At 47.5% G+C, this 27,989-nt stretch overlaps 12 protein-coding genes across 12 annotated transcripts; 5 read left to right on the top strand and 7 right to left on the bottom strand.

The window, feature by feature from the left end:
- Positions 1-26: 26 nt before the first annotated feature.
- N7537_002233 (uncharacterized protein) lies at positions 27-2,071 on the top strand (the record flags this gene model as incomplete). The annotated part of the gene is made up of 3 exons (XM_056893291.1): positions 27-110; positions 166-330; positions 392-2,071. The coding sequence occupies 3 exons, from the start codon at positions 27-29 to the stop codon at positions 2,069-2,071; spliced, it is 1,929 nt and encodes a 642-aa protein (XP_056758286.1).
- Positions 2,072-3,071: 1,000 nt separating this feature from the next.
- N7537_002232 (cytochrome b5 reductase family protein) lies at positions 3,072-4,077 on the bottom strand (the record flags this gene model as incomplete). The annotated part of the gene is made up of 3 exons (XM_056893290.1): positions 3,072-3,616; positions 3,673-3,750; positions 3,810-4,077. The coding sequence occupies 3 exons, from the start codon at positions 4,075-4,077 to the stop codon at positions 3,072-3,074; spliced, it is 891 nt and encodes a 296-aa protein (XP_056758285.1).
- Positions 4,078-4,631: 554 nt separating this feature from the next.
- Positions 4,632-5,397, bottom strand: N7537_002231 (uncharacterized protein; the record flags this gene model as incomplete). Its single annotated transcript, XM_056893289.1, has 3 exons — positions 4,632-4,738; positions 4,791-5,049; positions 5,116-5,397. 3 exons carry the CDS (start codon positions 5,395-5,397, stop codon positions 4,632-4,634), a joined length of 648 nt encoding a protein of 215 aa, XP_056758284.1.
- A 1,375-nt stretch (positions 5,398-6,772) lies between these two features.
- Positions 6,773-8,537, bottom strand: N7537_002230 (fungal specific transcription factor domain-containing protein; the record flags this gene model as incomplete). Its single annotated transcript, XM_056893288.1, has 2 exons — positions 6,773-8,383; positions 8,463-8,537. 2 exons carry the CDS (start codon positions 8,535-8,537, stop codon positions 6,773-6,775), a joined length of 1,686 nt encoding a protein of 561 aa, XP_056758283.1.
- A 603-nt stretch (positions 8,538-9,140) lies between these two features.
- N7537_002229 (bZIP transcription factor) lies at positions 9,141-10,024 on the bottom strand (the record flags this gene model as incomplete). Its single annotated transcript, XM_056893287.1, has 2 exons — positions 9,141-9,811; positions 9,880-10,024. The coding sequence occupies 2 exons, from the start codon at positions 10,022-10,024 to the stop codon at positions 9,141-9,143; spliced, it is 816 nt and encodes a 271-aa protein (XP_056758282.1).
- Positions 10,025-11,576: 1,552 nt separating this feature from the next.
- N7537_002228 (fungal specific transcription factor domain-containing protein) lies at positions 11,577-13,622 on the top strand (the record flags this gene model as incomplete). Its single annotated transcript, XM_056893286.1, has 4 exons — positions 11,577-11,768; positions 11,820-12,370; positions 12,421-12,558; positions 12,605-13,622. The coding sequence occupies 4 exons, from the start codon at positions 11,577-11,579 to the stop codon at positions 13,620-13,622; spliced, it is 1,899 nt and encodes a 632-aa protein (XP_056758281.1).
- A 2,458-nt stretch (positions 13,623-16,080) lies between these two features.
- Positions 16,081-17,745, top strand: N7537_002227 (uncharacterized protein; the record flags this gene model as incomplete). The annotated part of the gene is made up of 3 exons (XM_056893285.1): positions 16,081-16,864; positions 16,928-17,608; positions 17,696-17,745. 3 exons carry the CDS (start codon positions 16,081-16,083, stop codon positions 17,743-17,745), a joined length of 1,515 nt encoding a protein of 504 aa, XP_056758280.1.
- Positions 17,746-18,204: 459 nt separating this feature from the next.
- N7537_002226 (uncharacterized protein) lies at positions 18,205-19,670 on the bottom strand (the record flags this gene model as incomplete). Its single annotated transcript, XM_056893284.1, has 6 exons — positions 19,564-19,670; positions 19,445-19,510; positions 19,014-19,213; positions 18,764-18,961; positions 18,582-18,703; positions 18,205-18,531 (listed from the first exon to the last, which is right to left on the bottom strand). Exons 3-6 carry the CDS (start codon positions 19,090-19,092, stop codon positions 18,205-18,207), a joined length of 726 nt encoding a protein of 241 aa, XP_056758279.1. The 5' UTR covers positions 19,093-19,213; positions 19,445-19,510; positions 19,564-19,670.
- A 1,906-nt stretch (positions 19,671-21,576) lies between these two features.
- On the bottom strand, positions 21,577-22,432 carry N7537_002225 (DUF2458 domain-containing protein; the record flags this gene model as incomplete). The annotated part of the gene is made up of 3 exons (XM_056893283.1): positions 21,577-21,858; positions 21,910-21,949; positions 22,020-22,432. The coding sequence occupies 3 exons, from the start codon at positions 22,430-22,432 to the stop codon at positions 21,577-21,579; spliced, it is 735 nt and encodes a 244-aa protein (XP_056758278.1).
- Positions 22,433-22,723: 291 nt separating this feature from the next.
- Positions 22,724-23,927, top strand: N7537_002224 (cytochrome c oxidase assembly protein COX14; the record flags this gene model as incomplete). Its single annotated transcript, XM_056893282.1, has 2 exons — positions 22,724-23,285; positions 23,431-23,927. 2 exons carry the CDS (start codon positions 22,724-22,726, stop codon positions 23,925-23,927), a joined length of 1,059 nt encoding a protein of 352 aa, XP_056758277.1.
- Positions 23,928-24,939: 1,012 nt separating this feature from the next.
- N7537_002223 (3-deoxy-7-phosphoheptulonate synthase) lies at positions 24,940-26,188 on the bottom strand (the record flags this gene model as incomplete). The annotated part of the gene is made up of 3 exons (XM_056893281.1): positions 24,940-25,935; positions 26,034-26,089; positions 26,146-26,188. The coding sequence occupies 3 exons, from the start codon at positions 26,186-26,188 to the stop codon at positions 24,940-24,942; spliced, it is 1,095 nt and encodes a 364-aa protein (XP_056758276.1).
- A 601-nt stretch (positions 26,189-26,789) lies between these two features.
- On the top strand, positions 26,790-27,469 carry N7537_002222 (uncharacterized protein; the record flags this gene model as incomplete). The annotated part of the gene is made up of 3 exons (XM_056893280.1): positions 26,790-26,812; positions 27,085-27,121; positions 27,158-27,469. The coding sequence occupies 3 exons, from the start codon at positions 26,790-26,792 to the stop codon at positions 27,467-27,469; spliced, it is 372 nt and encodes a 123-aa protein (XP_056758275.1).
- Between the last annotated feature and the right edge of the window lie 520 nt (positions 27,470-27,989).

Raw genomic sequence — 27,989 nt, 5'->3', positions numbered from 1 at the left:
CTTCCTAGCCATTCTTTAAGTTAATCATGATGTTTTGGGCTGCGTTACTCCTGTTCTCAGGTAATGCCGTTGCAGAGCGTCATGACTCGGATTTGATGTCTTTTGTGACGGTGGGTTGAACTTTAATATTGTTGGAATTGGGCTGTTCTAATAGTCAAAATCCAGCTCCCTGAGGTCCGAGCTTTAAAATGGGAGGTTGAATACTACGACCGCGAGCGGTTGGCCCCCGGATACTGGTTCGTCGCACCGTACGGGAAGATCTCCCCAGAACAACCCTCCTTGAAATATCAGCAATACCAAGTCGGACCCTACATTTACGACGACAGTGGCGTATGTCTTGGTCCCGAAACCCGGTCAAAAAGAACCAGCTGACTCGCTTCTGGCGTAACAGGTCCTTATCTGGGCTGGAGCACCCTTATACGACAATCAGAATGTCTTCGACTTCAAGCCGGTGCACAACATCGACGACGATCCTCATCTGTCCTTTATTGTGGGATGGGAATACGACAATTCCAAAAAGGGCCACGGCGCGATTGTGAGCAGCCATTACGAGGTGGAAAAAGAGGTCCAGGCTCTCAGCGACGTCCATGATTTTAATATGCATGAATTCAACATCATGGACGGGGGAAAGACTGCCCTGGCTTGCACATATCGTCCCCAGGTCATCGACCTGACTGATTTTGGACGCCCAACGGAAAAAAGTTGGGTCACGGTTGGTGGGTTTGTTGAGGTGGATGTCGAAACCAGCGAAGTTCTAGTCCAGTGGGATTCATTCGACCACATTGCTCTGCACGAGTCGAACATGTTCCATGCCTGGGATAACCCAGCTGGAGGATCGCCTGGTTGGGACTACGTACATATTAACGCAGTCGACAAGAATAAGGCCGGTGACTACCTGATCTCATTGCGGTTCACCGATACCATTTACTTGATTTCTGGCAAGGATGGAAACATCGTGTGGCGCTTGGGTGGACTGGAAAGCGACTTCGAGCAGGACTTCACCTTCTCCAAGCAGCACGATGTCAAGTTTGTCTCGTCAGACGGCACTCGTCACGTCATCTCGTTCCTGAACAATGCCTCTGACGAACGTGGCTACGATGAGAAGATCTCCTCCGTTTTGTTCGTCGAGCTAGACACAAGTGTTACCCCCATGACTGCCAAGGTGATCAAACGAATCAATCGCCCCGATAGTGGTCTCACCCGACTCCGTGGTAGCGCTCGCCCCCTTCCTAACGGCAACGTCTTTATCGGATGGAGCGAACGTGGTTACTCGAGCGAGCACGCATCAAACGGCGACCTTCTAATGACCGCCCAGTTTGCATCAGACCGGTACTCAACCTACCGCTCTTACAAGGGCGAGTTCACTGGTCGCCCCACTGCGCCCCCCGACCTGGTCGCATCCGTCTACGGTACCCACGCCGAGGACATGACGACCATCATTCATGTCAGCTGGAACGGCGCGACTGACGTCGTCCAGTGGAAGTTCTACGCGCAGGCCTACGACCGCAGCCAGCCCGTGCTCATTGGTACTACTAATAAAACCGACTTCGAGACCATGTTCATCGCCGATGGCTATATGGACTTCGTTTCCGCAGAGGCCATCGATGCCGAGGGAAATGTCATGCACACTTCTGCAATCAAGCGCACTGGTATCCCACCCAACTGGAAAGCAGCCGGCTGGACCGGTGTTGACTCCGGCCCTACTCCTGATGACCCTTCAATAATCGCCGCTGCCAACGATAACACAGATTCAACACCTTCTGCTGACAGCACCGGCGATAAAGCGGCCGGATTAGTCAACAACGGTGCCTCCATTGGCTCTGGCGACCGCTCAGCTGCCCAATACGCTAACGCGAAGGAGGTCGCCAAGGCCGTCTACAAGGCCTACGAGGTCATCCGCGCAATTGGTGGTCTCCTTATCTTCATCCTTATAGGTAGCACTTTGGGCGGAGCTGGATTCGCCCTCTGGTGGCACATCAGCGGCCGCCGTAGCGGCCGCTACCAGCACGTCCCCTCTGAGGAGGGTCTCCCCGTGGAACAAATACCTCTCGCTTCCAACCAACGGCCTTGAATGTTGTGGCCCTTTTTTGTCGCTTTTCAATCTTGCATGGTTAGCACTACGTCTTCCATCGTTTCGCATTTGCATTGTTTCAAATATTTATCCGCGAACATTACCAAACAAGTCTTGCAAATTCGCACCCCAAGGACCGCGAAACGAACACACAAAAAAAGAGAGGATTAGCTGAGGCCATTTGGTATATACCATTCTGGCTATGATTGTTTCATGCATATCATACCCCCAATCTGGCGTTATTTTCATTCCGTTCCTGTCACATATATCTTCGGCTGCGCTCGAGTGACGTTTCTGTATATCTCTGGGTTCTTTGAATACTGCTTTTCATTGGGGACTTGGGCTGACATCTGTACATTTTTCTTTTTGTCTAGTGTAATATCACAACTCATCCTGAAACCCCGTTCTTTATCCACTCTCCACACAGCTAGTACATAATCGTCACTCATTTGCGACCTTTTCCCCTCCGGGCAAACGGGAAACATAGTAGTGGAGCATATAATGAAAACAATTAGATAGGCTCATACAGAGTACCCCTGCGCATACGACTAAGTCAAGAACAGAGTCGATAAAAATGGCGCGGCATATGGCGCGGCATGAGGCTGACGAATGTTCCTAAATCAGGAGGCCACGTCATTATTTGCACCAGGGTAGAGACAGAACGAATGGATGTGGCGTTGGGTTTAATTCGTAGGCATATATGCTAGAATAGTCGAGTCAGGACTAGATATCAAATTAAATATCTTCTCTACGAAGTAAAAGAGTAAATAGAACTGGGCACCATTCTCTTGTATCCATATATCTCCGACAGTCACTCTCCCTGGATAACCAGTTGTTTAAAGGGAATGATTAATATCTGGTAGATACATTTATTTTGTTCTATTCTGTGCTTTTCCATTAGTTTATTGGATATATTAGCTTTCAAGAGCAAAGCAAGAAACCCCAGATCCTGAATATGAAGTATAATACATTGGACACATGGAACACGAAAAGTCACAAACTAAAACTTCACAATCTGACCCTTTGCAAACCCCAGTTGACTCAAAATACCTGCTCTAGAACGCGATCCAACCAACGAGTCCTCCATAGCAGGAGGCCCACAAACAAAAACCTTCGTATCGCCATCGGCCTTCACAACATCCCGCAACAGCTCCTCGGTAACGTATCCCTTCCTGAAGCCATCACACTGTCCCTCCGGGTGACTAACTGTGTAAACATAGTCAAAGCGACCAGGGAAGCGCGTCTTAAAGCTCTCCAGCTCTTCCCGTAGAAGCAGGTCCTTCTCGGTATTGACGCCGAAGACGAGGTTGATTTTAGTTTTGTCGGCTGGATTATTGAGAATACCCTGTGCTAACTGGTAGATTGGTGTAATACCGGCCCCGCCTGCTATGAGGTAGATCTGCGGGGATTGGTTCGGGGTCCAGGCGTGCCCGTTGAGTGCCGCAGCGAATGTGAGGGTATCTCCTGGGGCAAGGGAGTGGATGTGGCTACTCGCTTTTCCATTTGGGTATTTCTTGATCATGAGTTCGATCTGACCTTGTTGATCTGTGGTTCTTTTGTTAGGCTATCGTTATGCCGGGACTTGGGGTTATTGTTCGTACTTAGATCGCTGATGGGTGTATATGGACGTAGTACGGGGAACCAGCGCCCTTCAGGACGGGATATGGTGAGGAGTGCCGCTGCAGTGGGTTAGTATATACTCTCTAACAGGAAGTTGGTTTATAATTCGAGTCCATACAAGTTAATGATAATCCGCTCGTGGCGTTTTGGTCTGGAAACTCGAAGACGAGACGTTTCGTGTTGTGGTTTACATCCTGCGTGCTTTGTAGACGCAAGGTGGTAAATCCGAATCCTGAGAAGACTTTGGGAGCCTCATTTGACTCTGCATTGGCAGTTGATATAAGACGTGATTGGACACAATAAGCTCCAACGCCTAGTAAAGTGACCGCTGTGGCCGATTTTGCTGTAATGGACTGGGGGAGACGAGTTCTGAACATGGTGAACATGGTGAGAATGTTAAAAACAAAATTTTTGAATTACTGCATCAGGACTACATTAAGTAGGTTGATATAATAGTCTTATTTTCCAACCCGTGCCCGAAACCCGAGCCGCACCCCGGGTTCCGTCCAAAGCCCGCAAAAACCGTGAGTCACGGAGCATGAGCGCCGACCTCAACATGAGACAATTTATGATTCATCCCGTGGATCTGCGATCTTCATATGATCCACAATTGAATACTCTAGAATATACTAAAATTCGACCGTTTCCGGAACCTGGTGCGAAGTTCGGGCTACATAATGGTCTTCAGTCTAAAAGGATGAAACAACCCCATCAATCCAAATCAAGTCGCATTAACCTGGCTATATATTGGGACTTGTGTCAATTTGTTTTGGATTATGTCAAACAACTTCATAATCTTGAGCAAAACGGCCTCCTCAGCGCCAGCGCCGAGCGAAGTGGAATATCATGATATCTGACGGGCTAACGGCGCATGCAAAATAAAGCAAAAAGATGATAGCAAGTAAGACTAGGTCACCACATTGTCTCATCCCTGAAACCGTCATTCCTTCTGAGGAACGGTTTGAGCTTGTTGTACAAAGCTCGCCTTGCCTGTCGTTTCATTGTAAATATTATACCCATAGTCGGCAGCATTAGGCGGGGTATATACTAAAAGTTATCAGTATTGAAATCCCATTTCGATCATGTATCCAGCACTTACAGTGAAGAGAGACAGCAACCTGATCACTACTCGGGTTATGAACGCGATGTAGCCCGATACCATCCGAGATATAGGCGACGTCATTCATGGTATGGCGCGTATCAGATTTGATTTTCAACGGACCATGAAGATCAGAGTCCTGATCGGGGACGTTGTAGATAGTCTCTTGTAGCGTGCCAGCTAAGACCTTCATGATGCAGTGTGCATTGGCGTGGTCGTGGACGGGGGAGCCTTTCCCGGGGTTCCATACAAGGAGGAGCTGGGATGGGTTAATCTCAAGCTCTAACGTTGGCAGAATCTAGCTTGGATTGGAATGAAAACTCACGATATTTGCTTTTTGGTTAATGTTTTCGATAGCATTGCGGGTGTAGTTCTTACTGGTGTCGTTGTAGAAAAAGCGGGCCCAGTCGTTCGGATCAGAGATGTATTTCTGTGCCAGCGAGATCAGGTATTCATTGTCCACGTCTGCCGATGAAATACCACCGCTATCGCCTAGGTAGCTCTTGATGTCTTGTATGAGATCATCTAGGCTGTACTGGAGGTTGTAGTGCTTGTTGCCTAGTGATCGGCTGGTGCCTAGTGGGAGTAAGGGAACGACAGCGGGCATTGTGGCAAATGGAAGTTTGGGGGATGTTGAAAGGAGATATTATTCTTGAAAGGCAATAAGAGCTTCAAAAGAGGATCCCCAGACGTGTTATATCTCGGGAATCAATTCGTATCTGTTTCCCCTGGATTCTCCCCCGTGCGAGCTCAATCGCCGATTGATCCAATGCCTTGTGTTCCAGCGCCCCAGACCGATTAGAGTCTCGCCTGATAGTACTAAGAGGCCTGAACATGTACTTATTGACGAGTAACGTATGCATATTTTATGTTAAACAAAAAAAGGGAGAAGGTGTTGAGAATGCTAGAATCTGTAAAATCCGGCTCTATTCACATTGCAACCGTTAGTATTCCCCTACATGAGTTGAGTACAACTTGAAACAATCTAAAGAGCTTTCACGTTTTATTAGACACATTTTTCTGATTTTTGAATAATCTCTTTAGTTCTCTTTAGTCTCTCTCAGTGTTCAAATTCCGATTCAAAGACCGTCGAGAGGATAAAATCAACACATCTAACGCCGTAACCAGAACACCAAACGCAATAATGAAGCTGCGGTTCAACCACTTAGTACCCGTAGACTCTCATGTGATTCATGATGTAAGAGTTATTAGTACTACTGTAGTAGTCCAGCAGATGTATAGTTATACTAGTGTGAGTTTGTAGATCAACCCATCGGCGAGCAAATTAAGCATGAAGCAGATCCCTATGTCATTAACCGCGAATGTAAACACACAGACGGTTGTCACGGTTATCGCCGGACATTCGATCGAGACAGAATGAAGGAAATAGTCGGTGAGTATTCTAGCCTTATTTCCCAATGTATGTTTTGAGTGAAAAGTACATCAGATTATACTCGCATGGGATTATTTATACTCCGTACTATCGGGCTTCTTACTGTAGAACGAACACGGACTTTCGGTAACACTGGACATAATATGCAATACATTCAATTGATACCATTTGCAACACCGATATTACCTCGACAAACTTGTCTTTATCTTCACAAGAAATGCCCGTTGTAGCACAAGATGTTGGTGCGATGCGTGGCTGAATGAAACACCAGGAGAGCCCAACGGGCCAATCAAAAGTCGGATCGACGGCACCGTCGGCGACTCAAAAAAGGAAAATACGCAATCGGCGTTTGACATATCTGCGATATCCTCTAAGAATGCATGTTTGGACCCCTATCATTGTTACATATCGTTGACATTTACTTCATTGGGACCTGAGAGCTAATAATAAATAGCTTGCTGCATGACGAGTCCAGCTGATGTTTACCCCAAAAACCGTTAGGTAAAAATGACATCAAGCGTAATAAGTTCTTTGTTTTTTCTTTGCAAAATATATTGAATTACTACAATCGCTCCCGGGTATAACCGATCTAATTTATATCAAAGTCGGGAATAGCGCTGAAAAACGAAGCATTATAACAAGTTGGATCGATGAATTGCGGGGAGAACTCCGGCGGCATGAAATCATGCCCGTCTGGCATAATTAGGGCTGGATTGGCATTGGAGCTGTGTCCTTCTTGGTCACTAGGCGTTGTGGCTGCCGGGGTGAATCGATGTAGTGGCTCTGCATTCCATTTCTCCATCGAATCCGACAAGACTTCCGCCGCAGAGGACCGAATAGCATGGTATAGGGACTCGGCCAGTTTCCATGTCCGCTTGGTGCTCTTGAGACATCCTAGAATGAGTGTGACACGGTTGCAGTGATGGTCGAAACACTCCTCGGAATGGCTGGTGGATGTGGCGAGCTGGATGAGTCCACAGAGGGTAAGGGCGGGAATGATGAAGGGGGTGTGCTTCGAGATGTTTGGACAAACAGATATGGAATCTGAGATTCGCCTCGAAGCCTCTGTTGCTTTGATGCTGTGAACTAGACGAGTGAATGTCGGTGAGAGCTGGCTAGTCAGACCAGGCCAGAAGCGATCATCTGGTTCGGACTGGGACAACACAGGTGGAAGGTCGCTTCGAGGTAAGTGTAGGAGCATGGCGGCGTAGGCTATTGTCAAATGCGCTTGAAACATCATTTCGTCAACGTTGCCGTATGAATCAACAATGTCGAGCTTTTTGGGCGGTAGGTGGTTGATCCAGCTCACTAGTGCATTTTCGACAGCTTGGAGGTGATCGCGATGACAGTCGCGTAGTCGGTTCAGGACAAGCACCCGGCATAATATTGTTGTGGCCTCGATGCGGTAGCTCAGTGACGAAAAGACAGTATCCTCTGCCGCGAGTATCCTCCGCTTGAACTCGATCATCATACGCGGTTTTGGAATATCACCCGCACAGTTATACGTTGACTCTTCACAGGGCAAGGCCACCTCCGGCGATACTGTGCTACACCGAAATGTGGTGGTTTTAAGCGGGACTGCCATGAAGATATCGGTGACGTAGAGTTCCCACCATGTTCGTCTCATGCTTTCGGCTTCAAGAGATCTTTCGGGGTTCGTGGATGAAGCGAATGACCAACGGTTCATGCCAAGCTCCAAAGCGATATCAATGCTACGGGTGAGGGCATGTTGTGCCTCAGTCCATTCATCGCGAGCATACAGGGCAATGGAATATAGTAGCCAAGCCTGGACCATGGAAGCCGACCGATCAGGGTTTGTCTTCAGCTCGGCAACGACTTGTTCCTTGTATGGCTGACTCGGGATAGACGCAATATAATGAGAGCCCACAAAATGCACAGCCAGCTGTAAGAAGTGAGGGTAATTGTGGTCATGATACAAGGAGCTGGGCACCAAGATCGGATGGGCCACGTGGAAATTCTCATAGTACAATCGAGGCAGGCGCTCATCATGGAGCGACAGTTTGGTTGCTGGTTCCACAGTTTGCTGAACAGGAGCATTTCCCGAAAGTATCACTGGCCAAGAGACAGGCTCAGTGGGAATATCGAGTTCTGTCTGTCTGACTGCCTGCGTCGAAGGATTTTCTGGTGTGGTCTGTGCAGGGGCTATTGGCAGAACAGGGACCGTAGATTGATATCGGGTCTAGGATTGATTTAGTAAAGAACTACAAATAATAATTAATAATAAGGAGAACTGACATTGACATGGGTTTGCGGGTGACGTTGATATGGACTCTCAAGTCGTGATTTCCTGCGTCCGCCCCGTCGGGAGGGTAGATATTGACAGAGTAATCCATTTTGGACACATCGTGAACATGATGGTTTACTAGCGTCACATTTGAGATGCTGTTTTCTGCACTCGGTACAAGCCAGTGAGGCTAGACCGGTTGTTTTTGTTGATCTTGCCGGAGTCATGCCTAAGAAATGATAGAATGTAAGGTTGACGTTTCAATCCCCGGGGGCTATCGGCGTTTGGCGAGCGGTCGGCCGAGGCATTCCGACAAGTTCCAGGTCAAAGGAAAAATCTGATTTGAAGTGCTTATTTAAGTATTAGAACTGTTCACCCAAAGCTAACATAGAACAGATTGGAAATATGGACAGACCGACAAATGTACAAAGTAGAATCACTGGCTGAGGTCCACAACTCGAGGTCACGCTGCGGTGGTGGTTACATAAGCTGGATGACTGAGCACAACGCCCGTCCACGAGTGGACCAACCTTCGCAAAGAACACACCCATAACGCCATCTTGAGGGCACTGGATGTTCAAATCTTCTGGAGCACCCGACCCTGAAGTGTACATTCCCATAAAATGTCACATTTTGAGTTACCCAAGACATGCGGGTGTATTGTATGTTGTCTCTGCCTATCATCGTAAAAGCTTCAAGGATCGCTGATAATTCAAAGGTAACGAAATATAATGTCATCTCCTCGCTTCCTCCGCCAATAATTCGTAGACTCTAATAACTCCGGCTCTCCCCTTATCACCCACGGCCATTTCTTTAAAAATTCCTCCGTAATCTCCCAGCTCTTCGGATCCGAAGGCTCCCCCCACACCAGCAAGTTGCAGCTCTTCGTCGAGATATCCCAGAATCCCATGATATCGACACATAATTGACCATCGTCGAACTCATCACGGGCAGAAATCAGGTTGTCACGCATTCTGCGAAACGGGAAAAAATCCAGCCAAGGGTGATGGGGAATCTTGCATTGTATTTGCGTTGGCCGGAGACTGATCGGTAGCTTTTTGTCGTTGATTTGCTCCGGTGTCCAGGTGTTGAATGGGGAAGTTATGTTTCGCGATTTCCAATCACGGTGAGGTGTTATCCCAAGGATGGAAAGATTTTGGATAAATGCACGGTAAACATTTAACCTGGTGAGTATTATTAGGTGGTCTCCTGTTGGGGACCCTTGCGCATAACTGTCGAATGAGGATGTGCTAAATTTCTCCAGGAGATTTTCGGCCTCATCGGCTGACAGCCACCTTTTTGGGCATTTTGTTTTGTTTCTGCTCTTAGGTGTGGAGAGCCCACCTTCGGTAACTTGACCACTTTGATCAAGCTTTCGTTTTCCTGCCCTCGGGTTAGCTTATTGTCTATGCGTATGGATTATTCATGAAGGGTAGTGGAATGCCACATACGATGGGCCCTCTGATTCAACCGATTCTGCAGCTTTCTCCGCACTTTGGGATCGCTTATCCCCGACCAGTCACAGTCCTGTCCAAGCTCGAGAGAGTAGTTGGCGATGACAGATGGAGAAGTAGAATACGAGGAATCACGCTGCATGCTAAGCAATCATTAAGCTAGTAGTAGACCTATGGCACTGAGAAGACCAGCTTAAGTCCGTCGGGAAAACGGCGGAGACAAGCAGATGACTGACCTCTTTGTATAACCGTCTTGGCATTTCGACAAATTCCATGAATACCTTAAAAATAATGCTGCCTATGCTTCCAAACTATTGGATATTGCGTGGCTCGTCTGAGCATGGCAATAATCTGCAGAAAATTGAGTCAGTTGAGCTTTTTGCCAATCATGGGAGGTTATGATTCATGCCACGCCAATTCATTACCAGTAATTTGGATGTGGGCATCCAATGTGGTTGAGAATTGGTAGTAACTCCGATGGATCACTTTAATTTTCGGCCGAAACTGATGTACCAGTCTATAACTGGAATTTTGATCAACATTAACGATGTTCTGATATTCGTGTAGTGAAGCTCATGTGGGTCCTCGTCGGCCGAAGTAATGTCTTGGCCAAAAATTAAAAATATAGATGCTGAAAAAGCAAGGATCATATAGTCAAAAGGACTAGAGAACCTATCAACTCCTATCACGTACAATAATCTTCCACTTGGTTCTGATTTTCATTCCGACTCTTCGAAGAAAGCAAAACGGAGAGATATTCTATCATGTTATATTCCTTGCTTTTCATACTCGCATCATTGCTTAGCCATTCTTTCACTCTCGTTGCAGCTATCCTAACCCCAAACCACTCCTTCAATGGACTCCAAATGGCAGAAGATGTGTCGAGCTCTGTGACCTCTTTTTATACAACCTTGTCACCGAACTGTGCCTCATATCTGTACGAACTGAAAGCTCACTACAAGGCGGTATTTGACGGTGACTACAGCTCCAAATTTGATGATATCTTCAGACTTTGCTACAACATAAACAGCGAGACACGCTGGGGAAACAGTGGAGGATTCGACCCATCATACCTGGACAAATTTCACAAGGTCGGGGAAAATTATTGTCTAGATTCCATGCAACAAGGGGGAGGTGGCGCTATAACAGATCCTTTGGAGAATTTCCAACTGCCTTGGAAATATCTCTTCTTTTTGGCGTCATTTTCTTGTTTACTGGTAGTTTTAAAAGCTGCATGGAAGCAGAACCTATACAAACCATTTCTCGAGAATGTTCTTCAAAGTTCTGACAGTCCCATATTTGTGATCTACCATGCCATGTGACTAGCTTTAATCAATGCGACCATTGTGAGACTCGAACAGTTTATCCAATGGCCTGTATGTGAAGAGAAATAGTGCAAGTCGACGGATTTATAGTGTGTGGTGACTAAGCTACAAACCGGGTCCACGGGTCCACGGGTGTCCAATTTGAAGCCGACCCCTTCGCCACGCTAGTTGCTGTGAGATTTTGTCCGCGATGCAGACTCAGGCAATGTCTTTTCGAAAAAGACCCGTAACAGCATGTACAGAATGTCGGCGCAGGAAACAAAAGGTTCACTCCAATCAACTACGATACATATGCGGTAGTTGCTAACTTGCAAGTAGTGTGATCGTGAACGACCATGCAACCATTGCATTGGAAGGAACGTTCCAACAATGTGTAATTATGATTATCCAAGTGCCGGAGAGGTAACCCATGGGGGCCCTATAACCGTATTGCAAAGCCCGCCGGCTTCAACAATTGGTGATCGGTCTTCGGCACTTGATACAGGTAGAGATTACCAGTTAAGGAGCCAAGTCGGATATGCTTACACTGGTGACGACAACTATATGTCAAAAGTGCACGAGGTCAGTTTTGTGTTTTATGACTTGATTTAAATTTAAGGCTAACAGTATTAGGAGCAGATGGTCGAAGCCGACAGACAATTTCAGCCTGGGAACTTTCAACGCATCATTCCTCTCCCTGAGGCTGCAAGGCAAGAACTCTGCAATATTTGCGCTAGGTTACCACATCGACTAGTTACGCGAGAACTTATCAATATTTATTTTGTCGAAGCCAATTGGTACTTTGCTATACTAGAACAACATTATTTTGAGAAACTTTACAATTCTTGGTGTTCTCTCAACGATTCCTCAACAGAACATGGCCAGGTTGCCGATGTACCACCAGATCTTCTCCATTTCTCGGCGCTGATATTCCACGTTCTTTCTGTGTCTTTACAGTTCGTCTCGCCGGACAAGAATTGTAGCCGTGCTCTAGGAGTGGATAGTTTCAACGCGCGTGATCATCTTTCTAGCAATTTCTCCACAAGCGGAGTCGAGATCGCGCGCATACTGGAAACGCTGGATCCTACGATTACTGCTGTGCAAAACGACCTTATGCGGGCATTGTGGTTGAAGAATTGCAGTCGTGGAAGAGAAGCATGGCATGCACTAGGTGGTGCAATCAGGTCAGTCCCTACATATCTCAAAAGGAAGGCGATTTTCTCATCCCAACCAGAAAAGCCCAAGATCTTGGCCTCCATCAGCAGAGCAAAGTTTATCAAACACCACGGTCTACACTGGAGGAAACGCTCACCGAGCTGTGGTATGATGAGTACAAACGCAGGCTATGGATCAAGTTGTTCTCTTGGGACAGGTGAGGCTTCTCTTTTTCCTCTCTAGACCCATCCTAATAAGAGCAGCCACATGGCCTTTTCCCTAGGTCGACCACGCGCCATCAACGTCAGTGACTGTACAATCACTCCGCCGTTAGATTGCGATATACCAGCCGACCCGTCAACCAGGATACCGATGACTTTAGCTCCACATGAGCCTCCCTCATCTTATACACCACATCTTTTCCAATACGCCGTCTCTCAACATTCTCATGAGGTGATGTCTTTGGGTGCCCACAAGAAGAATTTCATAGATTATGCCTTGATCCAAAGCACCCACGACAGGATTATATCGTTATTGAGCGACCTTCCACCTGTTCATCGACCGATGAATCCGGATACGTCCTGGGACGCAAGTTACCCCCATATACCCAAACAACGTCAGCAAATATCGACCACCGCAAACTCGTTTCTCATGGCATTACATACGCCACATGCCAGAACACACACTGCTAGTCGACACGCTGCAACTCAAGCGGCTCTTGCTACGTTGGACGCGCAAGAACAGCTTTTTGATCTCATGGCCACTAGTTACTCTAGCATCTATGCTCTCTGTATTTACACTCTTGGAGCCAGTATATTTCTGTGTGTCACAATTCTAGAATATCCACCTGCAGATATGGGTATACTACATGGGATCCTTCGTGCAATCCGGAAGGCCATTCATCGCCTTGAACTGGCACAGGAGAGAGTCTCTTTGGCAGAGCCGGGCTCAAGACTCTTGAAACTTTGCTACCAGAAAATGCAAGCATCAGCGCAGGTTCGGTCCAGTTTGCAAGGCGCTGCTGCGTATGGGGCAAATCCCGTTGCTGCTGCTTCGTTCATGCACGCCCCATTTTCCGGCGGGGCCCACATCGAAGAATCTCCTGGCCAGCCTTCGGAGATCCTTGCATATACCTCTGGGTCTGGCATTTCATTGCCTGACGACATTCCGTTTGACAGCACAGTGATGTTCGAAGATATCACTCAACCTCACTTCAATATGGAAGCATGGGTACGGGAATTAGACCAGGCTAACGACATAGGATGGTCCTCACTTCCATAGGTTGGTCTTGTCTCGTTTGTCCTGGCAGAAAGCACTGGCTTCGCGCAGACCTTCGCCAAACTTAATCGCGGCTTGACAAGCGCTTGGGCGTGTTGACCAACACTATGTCGATACTACATAGTCCCTCACACTTACGCCTCGCATGGCGGCTACATCACGAGGTGACACGACCTTACCCGTAAGATCAAAGCACTCTAGATGGACCGCGTCGACAGCGCGTTCTGTTATTTCTCCACAAAGAACTTGCTTTTATGGCACCGAAAGATTTTCTTTTTTAATGGGCCAAACCATGCGGCCCACTGCCACAAGCTGGTTCTTTCTTTGGGCTTTAACAACATGGCAACCTAATAATCTGTCACTGTGGCTTTGGCGCATTGGAAATTAGACGTCATATTTCGAACATTATGACAGATGACTCGAGTTTCCTTTGGTTTTTCATAAAAAAAAGAAAATAGAGACCGTGACACCCTGGTGTCTCGAGCTATTGGATGTCCGTGTATCATTTCCAACCTCATATAAATAGCATAGTTAGCACTATTCACCAGGCTTACCAACAGTCGTGGTGCCAAGGATCATATTCACAGCTGCTCTTGGCATATTTCCATCCTTGCTTTAGTGGCAATGGATCGAAGGGGCAATGAAAAGCTTTTCCGAGCAATATGACCACCCAGAAATATATTGACTGCATGTCAAAAAAACCTTCTAAAGAGCTCAAACAATGTTGTGAATTATGTCAAGAAGACATACATCGGCCGACCGGAGTTAACTATAATTTTATTTCCACCACATGAAATAAATCATTTGGAGACATCCCGAGGTCAGGGGTACGCAAATCATAAAGATACCTACACCTCGATTGTGGAACCGAACCTTGGAATGATCCTTCGACGGGTTCCAAGGTTACTTTTAACTTCCTATTGACCAATTAACGTTGTTCGGCCGAAACCCCACATTAGTGGAGACCAATGAGACGTGTGTTTCTTCATCAGACGAGCTGCCAAGGAACCTTAGCAGTGAATTGATGACACTCGACCTTTCATTGGTAGGCTGTGGAATCGAGATCCACCTAATTCCTAGTAGAGCTATAACCGCCCTGGCGATCTGGGAACTGCCCTCTGTCAGGCTGATTCATGTTGCGTCTGGGACTTTGTACAACAAGAATTGGTCGAGTCATTTCGTAATGAAAATGGGACGTGCAACGGCCTTGGTCGAGCCTCTGTAAGACTTGGGTTTCATGACGCTGGTGGAGCTGATGGCAGCTTGCTGCTAAGCTCGGATGAGATCAATTGGCCAGAGAACAATGGCCTACAAGAGATTCGAACTAAGGCATTGCAGCTCTTGGATAAATATTTTGGGGCCTATTTGGGCCCTTATTAACCCACAGTGGGCTCGAGGTATAAGCCCATAGCCCATCGATGGGCCTAAGGACCGGGCCCAAAACCCAACCCATTTGCGGGTTGGGTTGGGCTGGGCCTTAGGCTCTATGGGCTCTGCGGAGGTCTAATCACTGCCTTCATACGCTTGTCGGTCTGAACATCAAATGGCATATAGCCTCCCGATACGCAAACCCCCAATGCTCCGATCCGGTTGGGGTCCACGATTTCCAAGGTTGAGAGGTAGGTCGCGGCGTTTCGGGCATCATCGGCGCTCTAGTAGGGGTTCTCGAGGTATCGCGGCACGCCACCACTTTCACCTTGGTAGGCGAGGGAAACGCTCAATATACGCCGCGTCAGCACCACACCATGTGGGTAGACATCTATGTTTTAAGAGTATAACGAAAACATCCGGTGCAAACCACGCTAATTCAGAGGGCCGCTCATTTCCCTAATCTCCCCATAACTGACCAATCATATAACGAATGTCATCAATCTGCAGATCCGTAATCTTAAAGTTGGCTGATCACTTTCTGCATCCTAATTAGGGCTCTGGTCGACAATCTTGGGACCCTTTCAAGGCTGTGTACTCCATGATCATTACCAATCGGATATATAATGCTATTTATTGCCATGACGCGTATATTGCAGAGCGTTGGCCAAGCAACTGCGCGAATTATTAATTGTGGTTTCAATCAATATAAAATCATCTTGCCTACATTGTATAAGGGTTATGGAGTGGGAAACCATCAACCTTTCCCCTATAGTTAAAGCCTTCCTACAAATAGTTGGTGGTCCTTATTGTCGGCAATTTTATGTATTCTAAACATGGACCCCGTCATGTTCTTATTATCTCCTCCACGAAGCAGCCTGAAACATTATTGGCGACGCACTGGCGAAAGGATGTACCCGATTATTCTCTGGTGGGCCTTGGCATATTGGCAGATTCATAGATAGATATATCCATATACTTACAAAATCCATATATGGGCGTGAATATCTCGGTGTAGTAGACCACTTGTCAAACAACGATTTGAATTTATCAATCTCGGTACACCAGCTTACGTCCTTGCGTTTAATCCCCGATGTTGCTGTTTACTCTAGAGCTTGGGCTCCTTGGGGCGGCGCTTTGCCATCTTACAACGGCAAGTCCATTGACAGCCAGACAACAAGCAACTCCTACTGCCATCGTCAAAAACGGAACATACGCTGGTCGCTACAACGCTGAGTATGATCAAGACTTCTTCCTAGGAATACCCTATGCTCAGCCGCCAGTGGGCGATCTACGCTTCCACAACCCGGTCTCTCTCAACACATCATGGGACGGAAGTGCCGACGCCACTATCTTCGCCTCGGCCTGTTACAACTTCGGGCCACCCCAGTTTCCCGAAATACCATATTCGGAGGATTGCCTGAATCTCAATGTGGTGCGACCCAGCGGCGTCAAGCCAGGTGACAAACTGCCCGTTGGTGTATGGATACACGGTGGAGGCCACACAACGGGCTCAAACCAGGACCCCAACTACAACATGACCTTCCTTGTCCAACAATCTGTCACTGCAGGCAAGCCGTTCATTGGTGTCAATATCCAGTATCGGCTGCAACTGTTTGGCTTCATGTTTGGCTCGGCTATCGTGGATTCCGGTGTTGGAAACCTTGGCTACAAAGATCAGCATTTGGCGCTTCGTTGGATTCATGAAAACATTGCCGCGTTTGGTGGAGACCCTTCCAAGGTGACTATCTGGGGCGAGAGTGCGGGAGCAGAAAGCACAGGAGCCCAATTGATTGCATACGGCAGTCAAAACCAGGGTCTCTTCCGGGGAGCCATGCTGGAAAGTGGAGGTCCTATTAATCCATACCGATACAACAGTCCAAAGGAATGGGATGTCTAATACCACAACATTCTCCGGGCCACCAATTGAACTAGACCAGTTGATACACTGGCGTGTCTTTGGTCTGTGCCTGTCGAGTCACTCTTCGCCGTTTTCAACAGCAGTGTGGCAGCCTCAATCCCATCTTGGGGCATGGAAATAGACGGAGACTTTATTCGGGAGAATGCTCGGGAGGCGCTTGTCGCTGGACGGTTCATCAAAGTGCCAGTGTTACATGGGCAAAATCATGACGAAGCCACAATTTTCGCTATCACGGGCGTTAACACAGACGAAGATTTTTATGCCCAAGTGAGACGACGGACGTCTGATAACGCCACTATGCGCGGTATTGCGGCACTATACCCAGACATTCCCGCCATTGGAATCCCGTCAACATTGAAAGGTCGGCCATCTGCAGCACTGGGCTTTCAGTACAAACCCATTTCGGCTTTTATCACTGACCTGATGTGGCACGCGCCTCGCCGGTTGACCAGCCAAATATTGGCCCAATACAATGTTCCCAATTGGAACTACCTGTTCAACGTGAGATCCAATGGAATGCCGCTATCAGCTGGATCAGCTCATTTTACCGAGGTGTCATTCATGTTTTACAACATCCTAGGTCTTGGATATGCGGAATCACCATTTGCCAATATGCCCGCAAGTTATAAAGAACTGTCGAATATCATGTCAAGGTACTGGGTCAACTTTATTGTTGATGGAGATCCCAACGGTGCTGGTGGTAAGTTTCCATTCGTTACTTTATATCGGCTGTTTTTGAATTCTTTATTATAATGTCTATTGAGGTTAACTGGTTCGTGTTTCATAGTTGTCAACCAGTCTCACTGGCCTTCATATTCCGTTTCAAACCCGCAGTAGATGACATTCGATGCCAACACCACCGATCTTTCGTTCCCCGCACCAGACACATATCGCGCAGCACCGATTCAATATATTATTAACCACCTGAGTTATTCTTTTGGAAGGTGATCGTTCCCCATAATCAGGGGGTTGTCGACGCCTTGGTTTAAGTATACTTCCGTGCCTGTCGACCTATGTTTTCCGATTTAATACCAAAAGGCTCCAAAATCTGCCCATCAGTTACGGTGCAAGCTAAGGCTAGAAACGTGGTAGCCCGCCTAGCAATTTGAATAACACGGGACGTTCTACTCTGAGGGTTTTCGCTTTCTTGGCTTTTTGCAATGTAGGCATGATTAATCCGGCTGGTGTCAAATAAATCATGAGAAAATATATTCTACCTTGGCCTGAAAAGTTTCTCACAGGATGAAGCCACTACATGGCATTGTTCCCAGAGTAGAGGTAATTGCTGCCGCAAATTCAACCCTCTTCATCCACAATTTTGATACCTCCTTCGGCTTGTTTTCCCCCTTGAAGGAGGTCACGAACTGTCATTGTAGTCTCTGTGTGTCTGACGCCCTCAAATATGATATCAATCTCCTCCAGCGTCTTATTCTCAGTTGCTGGGAAGTAAAAGTACATGATAGGGACCTCCACCAATAGATTCCAGAAGGATGTGATGAGGTAAAATCCCCAAGCCGACCAATTCATAGCATATGGGATTGCGAATGTATTGAGGAATGCTGTGGCGTAGCAGACAGTGCTGAAGAACGAAATGCCATTTGCACGCATCGAGTATGATAACACCTCGACGAGGTACAGTGTCGCAAATGGTGTCCACATAAGAGAATAAACACCGAAAAGAGGAATATCATAGCCACTTCAGCAGCTGAGGAGGAAACTGTTGGGTAATCTCCAAATTCTTTTGTGATAATAGCGACGATTATGAGGAGTAAAGACATGGCAACAGTAGAGCCCACTAGAGCAAGATTAGTTACTGACGCTTTCGATAACATTCTATGAATAATATGTGACTCACAAAAGCCTCTGCGACATCCAATTGTATCAGCTGCCCAGGCACCGGTAGCGGAGGTGAAAAGGTTGAAAACGCTTATTCCAATATTTATACCGAGCTGAGTTTTCGTATCCTGAATACCTGCAGCATCAAGGACGCTGCTAAGGTAGTAAGTAATAAGGTAGTAAGTAATTATGTTGTTGCCACTGACTTGACAGAAAACTGAAAAATCAGGTCAATAAAAGTAATCTCAAGTTGCAGGCTATCAACGTACAACCAGTGGCAGCAACGACACCTATTCTCCATCGATTGGGGCGAGTTTGAACTAGAGCCTTGAGGTTCGTCTTCTGCATACATTTCTCATGCTCCAAGGTTTGACATATCTCGGTGTACTCAATGTTGACAAGCGTAGAATCTGGATCTCCATTGCCATGATACTTGATAAGAATGGCCTTCGCTTCATCATAACAGTCTCTGTAAATGAGCCATCGCGGGCTTTCAGGTATGAAGGGTAGTGGGATAAGGCAGCATATCGAGGGGATAAATTGTAGCTTATCACTCATTAGAATAGAGCTTCAAAGCGGGGCTTTTGATAAAATCTATGGATGGAGTATAATTACCAGGGATGGAAGACGCCATGACCACGTGCTTTCGATGTATTGACTTCCATATGTGATAACTGCAGCCATAAGACTGCCAACATACCATGAGCAGCCATATAAACCTGTTAGCATGACGCGATACTTGGGCGGTGCGATTTCTGAAATATATCTAGAAGGATTTAGCAAGTTTAATCGCAAAAGTTAAAACGTATTGAAGCGTACGTTGGTGCGGCAGTGGCACCTGTGGTGACAGAGACCCCAACGAGCAGTCTACCGCAGCAGAACATGACCTCGTGGACTGCAGCCCCCTGAATGGCAGCTCCTGTCATTGCCAGAATTGCTGTAATAGCGATGCCCCATCTTCGTCCCCAATTATCAATGATTGGGCCAGCAATAGGCATGGCTATCACCGATCCCACAAATACAATGGCAACATTGAGCGCAAGCGTCGTCGTAGTGAGCCTAAAGTATTCGGTATATGAGGGTACTATTTGCAGGCCATTCTACCAAGCCATTAGCATAATGTTAACACGCATTATTTGTAATTACTTAGGGAAGTTGTTATTGCCATCATAGACGAGTCATAACCCTTGGTTGCGGAATTTGCCGTTGCGACTAAGCAGATCATAACCAGAAGATACAAAGAATTCCCATCCCCACTGGTTGTTCGTGGAGATGGACTGCCACTTGATGGCTCCATTTTAGGCAAGTCTTCGGATCTCAGGTGGAAAAGATGGCAACAGATTGAGTTCTAGATAAAGGTAGAAGAATCAAATAAAGGTCCCCCTAATATTCTGTCGGTAGAAATCATGGGTATTCAAAGGAATTCGAAGCCAAATAAGATAGTTGATCCCAGCCGATGGATAAGCTAAATTGTGAAGCTGTAGTTGTCTTATCGTGAGCCCAATGGAAATATCCCGCCTAATAATATACAGAATATCAGTAGGGCTGCTCCTCTATCTAAGTGAGTTGGTAGGTTTACCCTAAGCTCATCCTGGCAGACGGCTAACACTAGAGTGAACTAGTACCTAGACGCCACGGACATCCGATGGGATGGATAAGCTTTGGATAAGAGATAAAGAGCTTTTGAGCGTTCACGCGCAGGTTAATAATACCTTATATAGTAATAAACAGCAATCTGTAAGGAGTCAGTTATATGTTATAAGCCAGATCTTACCTGTGAGATAAGTTGGCTTGACATAATTATACAGTGCAGGTGGAGGCTTGGGTCAATACCTGTGAATTGTCTGCCAATGCATCGAGCACTGACGCAAATCATGTCTTTGCTGCTCATCCTTCTGTCCGCATCGGGTACCTCCAGCAGATCCCAAGCGCCGATAAGCTAATTTAGGAGGCCCTCGCACTAGCCAACGAAAGTGCAGTGACCATAGTTGTACTGGGGCTTAACGAAGAATGGGAAAGCGAAGGGTACGATAGAAAGAGTATGGCTTTGCCAGGGAGCCAGGACAAATTGGTCGAGGCTCTCATCTCGAGCGTGCAACGTCCTGAAAGCCTCATATAATCAGGGTTGCCCGTGGAGCTTCCATGGATTGAAAAAGCATCCACTTTCCTTCAAGCGTGGTATGGAGGGCAAGAAGCTGGAAATGCTCTGCCAGATGTCTTACTTGGAAACACCAACCTCTCCTGAAGACTCCCAGTCACCTGGTCACGGCGTTATACAAACCTTCCCTTCTATTGGGACAAGGAAACATGGCCAGGTATTGATGAAGTTGTCAAATACGAAGAAGATACCCAAGTCGGCTACAGATGGTATAATCATCACCCGGATGTGCTGCCTCTCTGGTGGTTTGGCTATGGCCTGAGTTACACTGTGTTCTCGAGCAAGCCCACCAATGTTCACGACATGAGGATTTATTGGTCAGTCGGGGTACTGGTTAAGAACACAGGTACGATTGATGGCCAAGAAGTTGTACAAATTTACAACTGGCCCGTAAGCCAAATAGAGAAGACTCTTCTCGTCGGATTTGAGAAAACACCATTGCTCAGGCCGAATGAAGAAATCACTATCAATGTTCAAGTTTGAAAGAGGGATGCTGCTCGCTGGGTTTGGGGTAAATGGGTGCTAGGCGAGGGTATGTATTCGTTCGGTCTTGGGAACGGGATCAAGGATGCGATGAAGACGAGTTTAGAGATCAAGGTCGAAAGCCACACTTGGTCGAGCCGGGAATATGAATAAAAAAGCGGTCAACGTCAATCAATCAAAATAAAATCTCACTATTTACACAGATCCTCCAGCAATTCCAACATGCGTTGCTGCAAATTCACAAGCTCAGACTTGGCAATTGGCGACGAGGTGGTTCCAGTGGACTCAGTCTGGCTCCGTGGCTGTGAGCCTTCTAATTTGGATGGGTTATCTTCAACCAACTCCTTCCGAATTGTAAAGAATGGAATACCCAGACCGCGCAATTCGGCAATGATAGCATCTCCCATTTGCACGGCTGCCTTGTGCACCTTTGCATCGTAGGTTGCAATCTCTGCGGCGAACTCCTTTTCGGTCTAATGGCAATCAGTCGGAGCGAATAATTAAAGGGGGCATTGAGAACATACCGAGCCATCTTCCTCTTTTACAGGGGCACCGATCGACCTCCTTTTTGTTTAGCGTTAGTGATTAGTCAATAATAAAACACTGCAGAGCAGTAGCATAGGGATAAACTCACAGAACTGCATCTAGCTCCCTCTGTTTCGCAGGACGACCCTGCTGCTGCTTCAATAGTGCCTCACGGGCTTGGAACCATTGTTGTTCATGACGGTGTTGACTTCGGATCACGCCGCGAATGCGCGCTTGAGTTTCTTCATTTTGACCCACGGTGCGCATCACATGTTTTAGTGCTGCAGGCCAAGTTGTGATAGTTGACGAGTCAGATGCAGAAGTAGAAGTGAACGGTCTCGTTATCCTTGGCTGCGGCGGTTGTGGATCTTCCGAAAGCTTGGATTTAGACGATATGATTTTTGGCGGATGAATAGGTGTGGGTACATGCTGGTTAGAGCTGCCTTGTCCCTGAGAAGCTAGATTAGACAAGGTGCTGAGGACTGAGTTCAGGTCCGAGGCGTTGTAGAAGCCGTCTCCCATATTGGAGCAGTAGTAGAGCCTCCCGATGGGACCTTGGAAGATGTGTATGTTGGTCCAAAAGTTGCTTATCGATATATCAGCCCCGATAGACTAATTGATAAATAAAGATTAAAAGTGGTGAGTGGAGATGGATGTAGATGTCAAGTGTTCCAAAGAGGGTCGACGAGGGATATATATCAGAATAAAGATACAGAAGGGATGTGTTTAGAGAGGCCAGTCAATCTTTGCAAAAAGAATAAGTGGGATAATTTATTGATAACATATGATTTTTTTTTAAAAAATCCCCCCAGAATGAACTTAGAGAACAGAAAGAACCGAAAGCAGATTGAAGCCGTATCAGTTGAAGCTGTTTGGATGTCTTGGCGCATCTCCCGTGCTGAAAATTTACCTTCAACCTGCAAATCCCCCGGTTTATCAACTGTCTCCAGCTCCATCACCCCACCACGGCCCTCCAATTGCCTCCGGCCAATTTCCAGTAATATTAATTTGATTCTCAATCCCTATATTGAGGTCTACCCCCCGAAACCGGGAACTCCCAACATGTCCCGATCCGCCGCAGACGCAACTCGGTTCACGGCCACCGGGCCCTACGCCAACTCCAAGACCGGCGGCGCGTACCAGGCCCCAGATTTTGGAAAGAAGAACACCAGCACGAAGTCATCACCACAGCAACTTGGCCCGAATGGCCAACCGGAGACACCCAAGGAGAAGGTGGAACGACTGCGAGCACAGGCACGGGCTGCTCGGAAGTCACAGGCAGCTGGAAGCGGAGCGGATCGATGGATTGAGTCTGGGCGGAAGTTCGCCAATAAAGCGCACAAGGGAATGGTCTATTCATTGATTGCCGCGTCCGGTATGTTTCCTGCCCCGTGGTGTAAGAGGAGCAAAATACCAGCAAACAACATACGATGCTTCGAAGTCCGAGTCAGCGATGACAATCAACGGACCCCCGAATTCACCCCTACCGGATTTATACTAATTCTTCTGGATCATACTAGGTATCTGCGGTGTTCTTACGGTCTATTCAATGGTCTCGCTCACGCTCTATAACCGCCGCCAACGCACGCTTTGGATCGAGAAGGAACTTGCGACTCTCAAGGATGCCGAGGTCGCGTACGCCAACGGCACCGCAACTGCCGAACAGCAAGAGCTCTTGAAGAAAGAGAAGATCGGTGAAATTATGAAGCAGAAGCGCGAGGAGGAAAAGGCACAGAAACCCTGGGCCAAGGCGAAGCGATTCCTCTTCGAGAAGCTGAACATGGAAGACACCGGTGCCAACACTGCACCGACATCTGCATCAGGCTTGGCTATTGAGGGTGCCGATAATGCCCAAGGCAGTGTTATGGAGGCCGTGCAGGCTAAGCAAGCTCTAGATGCAGCAGCAGCGAAGACTGGCGCTCCTTTGCCTGGTCAGTTGGATGTGCTGGCTGAGAACGTGGAACAAGCTGCGAAGACCAAGACATCGAGCTGGACTGGCTGGTTGACGGGGCGGTAGATGGGTGTCACCTTTGGTCCTCCAAGTAAACAAAAAGAGCGAAGGGTGAAATGGACGGGCCGAGTGGCATAACGTCCTCGAATGCAATGCTGATCTGATTTCCATCTACCAGCGGACATAATCTGGATCCACCTCTCTCCCTTCGCTGATCTTCACTTCGCACCATCTGCAATACCTTTTTCTCTCTTGCATAGCAAGTCGCGATCTTTTATCGTGGCCTGTTTCCATTCTCCCAGGGGGTTTCCGGCGTTTCTTATTTTATCTTTCTGGAATGTGTTCCTAGTCAATATAGTCTGTCCTGACACTCCGAAGGGGGTGGACGGGCGGGCTTCCATGTATATCGTGTACAGTACATAGATCTGCTTCTATCTGCTCTCATTTCTACTCCGTATCCATCTTCAGATCCCTACAATGTAACATATGGTGTATACTACATGTAGGTACTACCACCCTCACTAGTTACCCACTAATAGATCACTTCTTAACAGCGATTTTCACCGAAACAGACCTTTCTAACCTAAGTTTCCGCACTAATCCCCAAAAAGGGAGGGATCCATCCCCAACACCGGAGAAGCGCTTTGCCGCGGGCTCAGGAACCACACATGGTCAATGCATGTAGTGGAGCAGAAAAAAATAAAGGATTCTTATAAGTAGAGGGTAGACCCTGGAAAAGAAAAATATAGAAAAGCAGATTCAGTCTTTGATCACGTTCCTAAAACTTTTGTCCACTGATACTAATGAAATCCTCAGTCCCAGCGAAACGCAAAACCCTCATAAATGTTTTTTTGACACCGACTACACATTCACACATGAATCCCAAGGGTGCTCTCCAAGAAACAAGCTGGAAAAAAAAAAGTACAATGGAAAAACGCTGAAAACCCGAGAAAAAGAAACAAACAGGCACCGAAATGAGGTATCTATGCCAGACCCGTTCTCCCTCCCCTCCACATAAGAAGGGCTATAAAAATCAGAGACAAGAAGGGCATCATCTAGAGAAAAAGAAAATAACCCTCTACTGCTGCGCTTTACGGGCAGTACGACGAGCACGAACACCATCAGCAAGGTCCTCGAGCACGTCGACGGTCATCTCCCAGTTGATGCAAGCATCAGTGATGCTGACACCGCGGAGAAGAGCCTCCGGTCCCTCGGGGGGAACCTTCTGGTTACCCTCGTAGATGTTTGACTCGATCATGACACCGATGATACCAGATTCACCCTCACGGAGCTGGTCGGAGACCTCCTTGGCGACGAGGGGCTGATTAAGGTGGTTCTTGTTGGAGTTACCGTGCGAGCAGTCGACCATGAGGACCTCACGCTGCTTCTTGGAGCGGAGAGCCTCGCGGGCAGCCTTGATGCTAGCGCGGTCGTAGTTGGTACCTCTGTTACCACCACGCAGGATGACGAAACCGTGCTCGTTACCGGAGGTCTTGGTGATGGCAGCCAGGCCCTGCTTGGTGACACCGAGGAAGCGGTGGGGGTGCGAGGCGGCACCGATGGCGTCGACGGCGACGGTCAGGTTACCGTCGGTGCCGTTCTTGTAGCCGATGGGGAAGGACAGACCCGAGGCGAGCTCGCGATGAAGCTGAGACTCGGTGGTGCGGGCGCCGATCGCGCCCAGAGAGATCAGGTCTGCCAGGTACTGAGGGGAGATGGTGTCGAGCATCTCGGAGGCGATGGGGAGTCCGGTGCTGGTCAGGTCGGTGTACAGCTTACGGGAGACGCGCAGACCCTTGTTGATGTCGAAGGTCTCGTCGATATCGGGATCGTTGATCAGTCCCTTCCAGCCGACCGTTGTGCGGGGCTTCTCCAGGTAGGCACGCATGATCACGCAGAGGTCCTTCTCCAATTTTACGGAGAGCTCCTTGAGTCGGCGGGCGTACTCAAGTGCGGTGTCGGGGTCGTGGATGGAGCATGGTCCGACAACGACGAGCAGGCGGTCATCGCGCTGTTCAATGATCTCGACTGCTTGGTTCCGGCCGGCACGGACTGTATCAATGGCACGAGTGGGCTATACAGACAATTGCTGTCAGTTGGTGCGCTTGGAAGTTTTGCCATGTCCCCGCAAAGAGCGGGGGTGAAGAAAAAAAAAAAAAACCATTGACTCACCGCGGGGATCTCATTCTGCAAGAAGTAGGGCGACAGCAATGGGTCGTATCCAAGGACTACAGAAGAGACCATCAGTATCACATACGTGGCTTTGGGCCACAATTCCACATACCACGAGTGTCCTCATTGACTTCAGTAGTGTTGATGAGAGGCATGATGTTCAAGAAACACTAGTGGTGATTAGTATAAATTATATAGAGGATTATAGAAGAAGACTCTCTTGGACCGAAATCCTTTAAATCAGAAGAAATGACTCACAAAGTTGGACCGTGTCAAGGGGAAAAATGGCGAGACAAAAATTAAGAGGCAAAAGTGGGCCAAGTGATTTCGTGGGACAAGGGATGGGTTTTTGTACTGGCAAGTACATAAATCTATTTATGGCTCTTTAGTTTTTATTTTCAAAATGTATTACATGTATTGATTTTAAATATAAAAAATTAATCCTGTTATTTACTGCATGTTCAGCTTGTACGGCTCTGTAGGAGAATGTAGATCTGGCTGGCGAGTGCATATTATGAGAGATCCAATCACCGGGCCGGGGATGACCACACACAATGGAAGTACTTCGTAGTGTATAACGATTGTCCTACTGCTTTTTCACCGACAGGCCTCCGACCTGCATATCATGTCATATAGTTTCGTACTACTCCGTAGCCCTTCATTCTCTTATGCATCACTTGATTGGTCCAATGTGTGGTTGATGTATCATGTAGAGGTGACCCAATCGGGTAATGATCAATAGAAGAGAAGAGAACAATGGAAGAATATCTAAAACAACAGTGAGATCCAACCAAAGTAATTCTCATTCGAATTAGAGAAATCTCGAATTAACAATCTATCTAATTAAGTTAATTAAGTTACTTAAGTTAATTAAGCTAATTCCTATTTTTCCTCTCGGAATGGTCCAAACCAACGTTGGAAGCCTAACCCCTCCAGGACTATATAATCTACATATGTATGTACTTGTACTTCCTTGATGATACGTTCTTTCCTAACCTCTTTCCCTTGCATTCCATTACCTGGAACTCTGGTAATGAGGTGATTTTCAAAGCGAGCCCTTGAGGGCCTGGAGCACTCAAACGCAAAAGGTAAGTCACATCCCTCTCTCTCTCCACCCATCCCAGCCACTAATTGAAGACAGAGAGTTTGCCGTCCTGCGCCCCTGGACTCAATACCTTCCTCCGACCCTGCCAACCCATCTGGCCAATGGGGTCAATTTGTCTCCATTTGTGGCCCAGCACAGCCAGGCGCTGAACGTCAATGAACCCAAGCCCACCCTCACCAAATTGGCTAATGGCGATCTCTCTCCCCACCTGGCCCAAAGGGCTAGCCAGCCCTCGCTCATTCTGCACACCTTAATCAACAAATCCCTCAACATCAACGAGCCTTCCGAGGCCACTCCCACCCAGGGCCCATTTCTCTTCTCTGGCACCTAAGAAAGTACCTAGTCTACAGTGAAGTTTAACCCTCGTCTTTCTAACCCCAATGACAAGGACGGTGCATCAAATACCGTGGAGTGAGCTGGCCACTCCCATACACTCGCTCTGTCGATCCAGTCAACGAGAATGACTACAGAGTGGTTACCCAGACCTGGTACGACTACAGTTTTATGACGGACTCGGACTCGCAGTGGTCGTTCTTTTTGCTTCAACCCCCGATCTTTCCCCGTCCCTCGAATCCGCACCCGAGTCCAGTACTTCGGCCGGCCGGATGGAAAGTCTCGCACTACTCCCTTCCAAGGTGTGACATTCCCTTAATCCCAGGTCAACTCAGGCCGCTACTCCTATGGGATCATATAAGAGCATTTGACCGCTAGGCCAAAAGATCATGAAGACAAACAGAATATCTGTTTGTCTCTGCAGCGGTATATATATAGGCCCTAACATTCGTTAGGGACACCCTTATCGCGATCTCCACACATGATTTTCGGAGCTCCCGAGTTCTTTCGTTATCGGG

This window comes from Penicillium hordei (genome assembly GCF_028827395.1).
Source record: "Penicillium hordei strain IBT 12815 chromosome Unknown utg000001l_segment0_segment0, whole genome shotgun sequence".
NCBI classification, from domain to species: Eukaryota; Fungi; Ascomycota; class Eurotiomycetes; order Eurotiales; family Aspergillaceae; genus Penicillium; species Penicillium hordei.
Note: the sequence above shows the minus strand (reverse complement) of the source record. Positions and strands in the feature narration are given on the sequence as shown.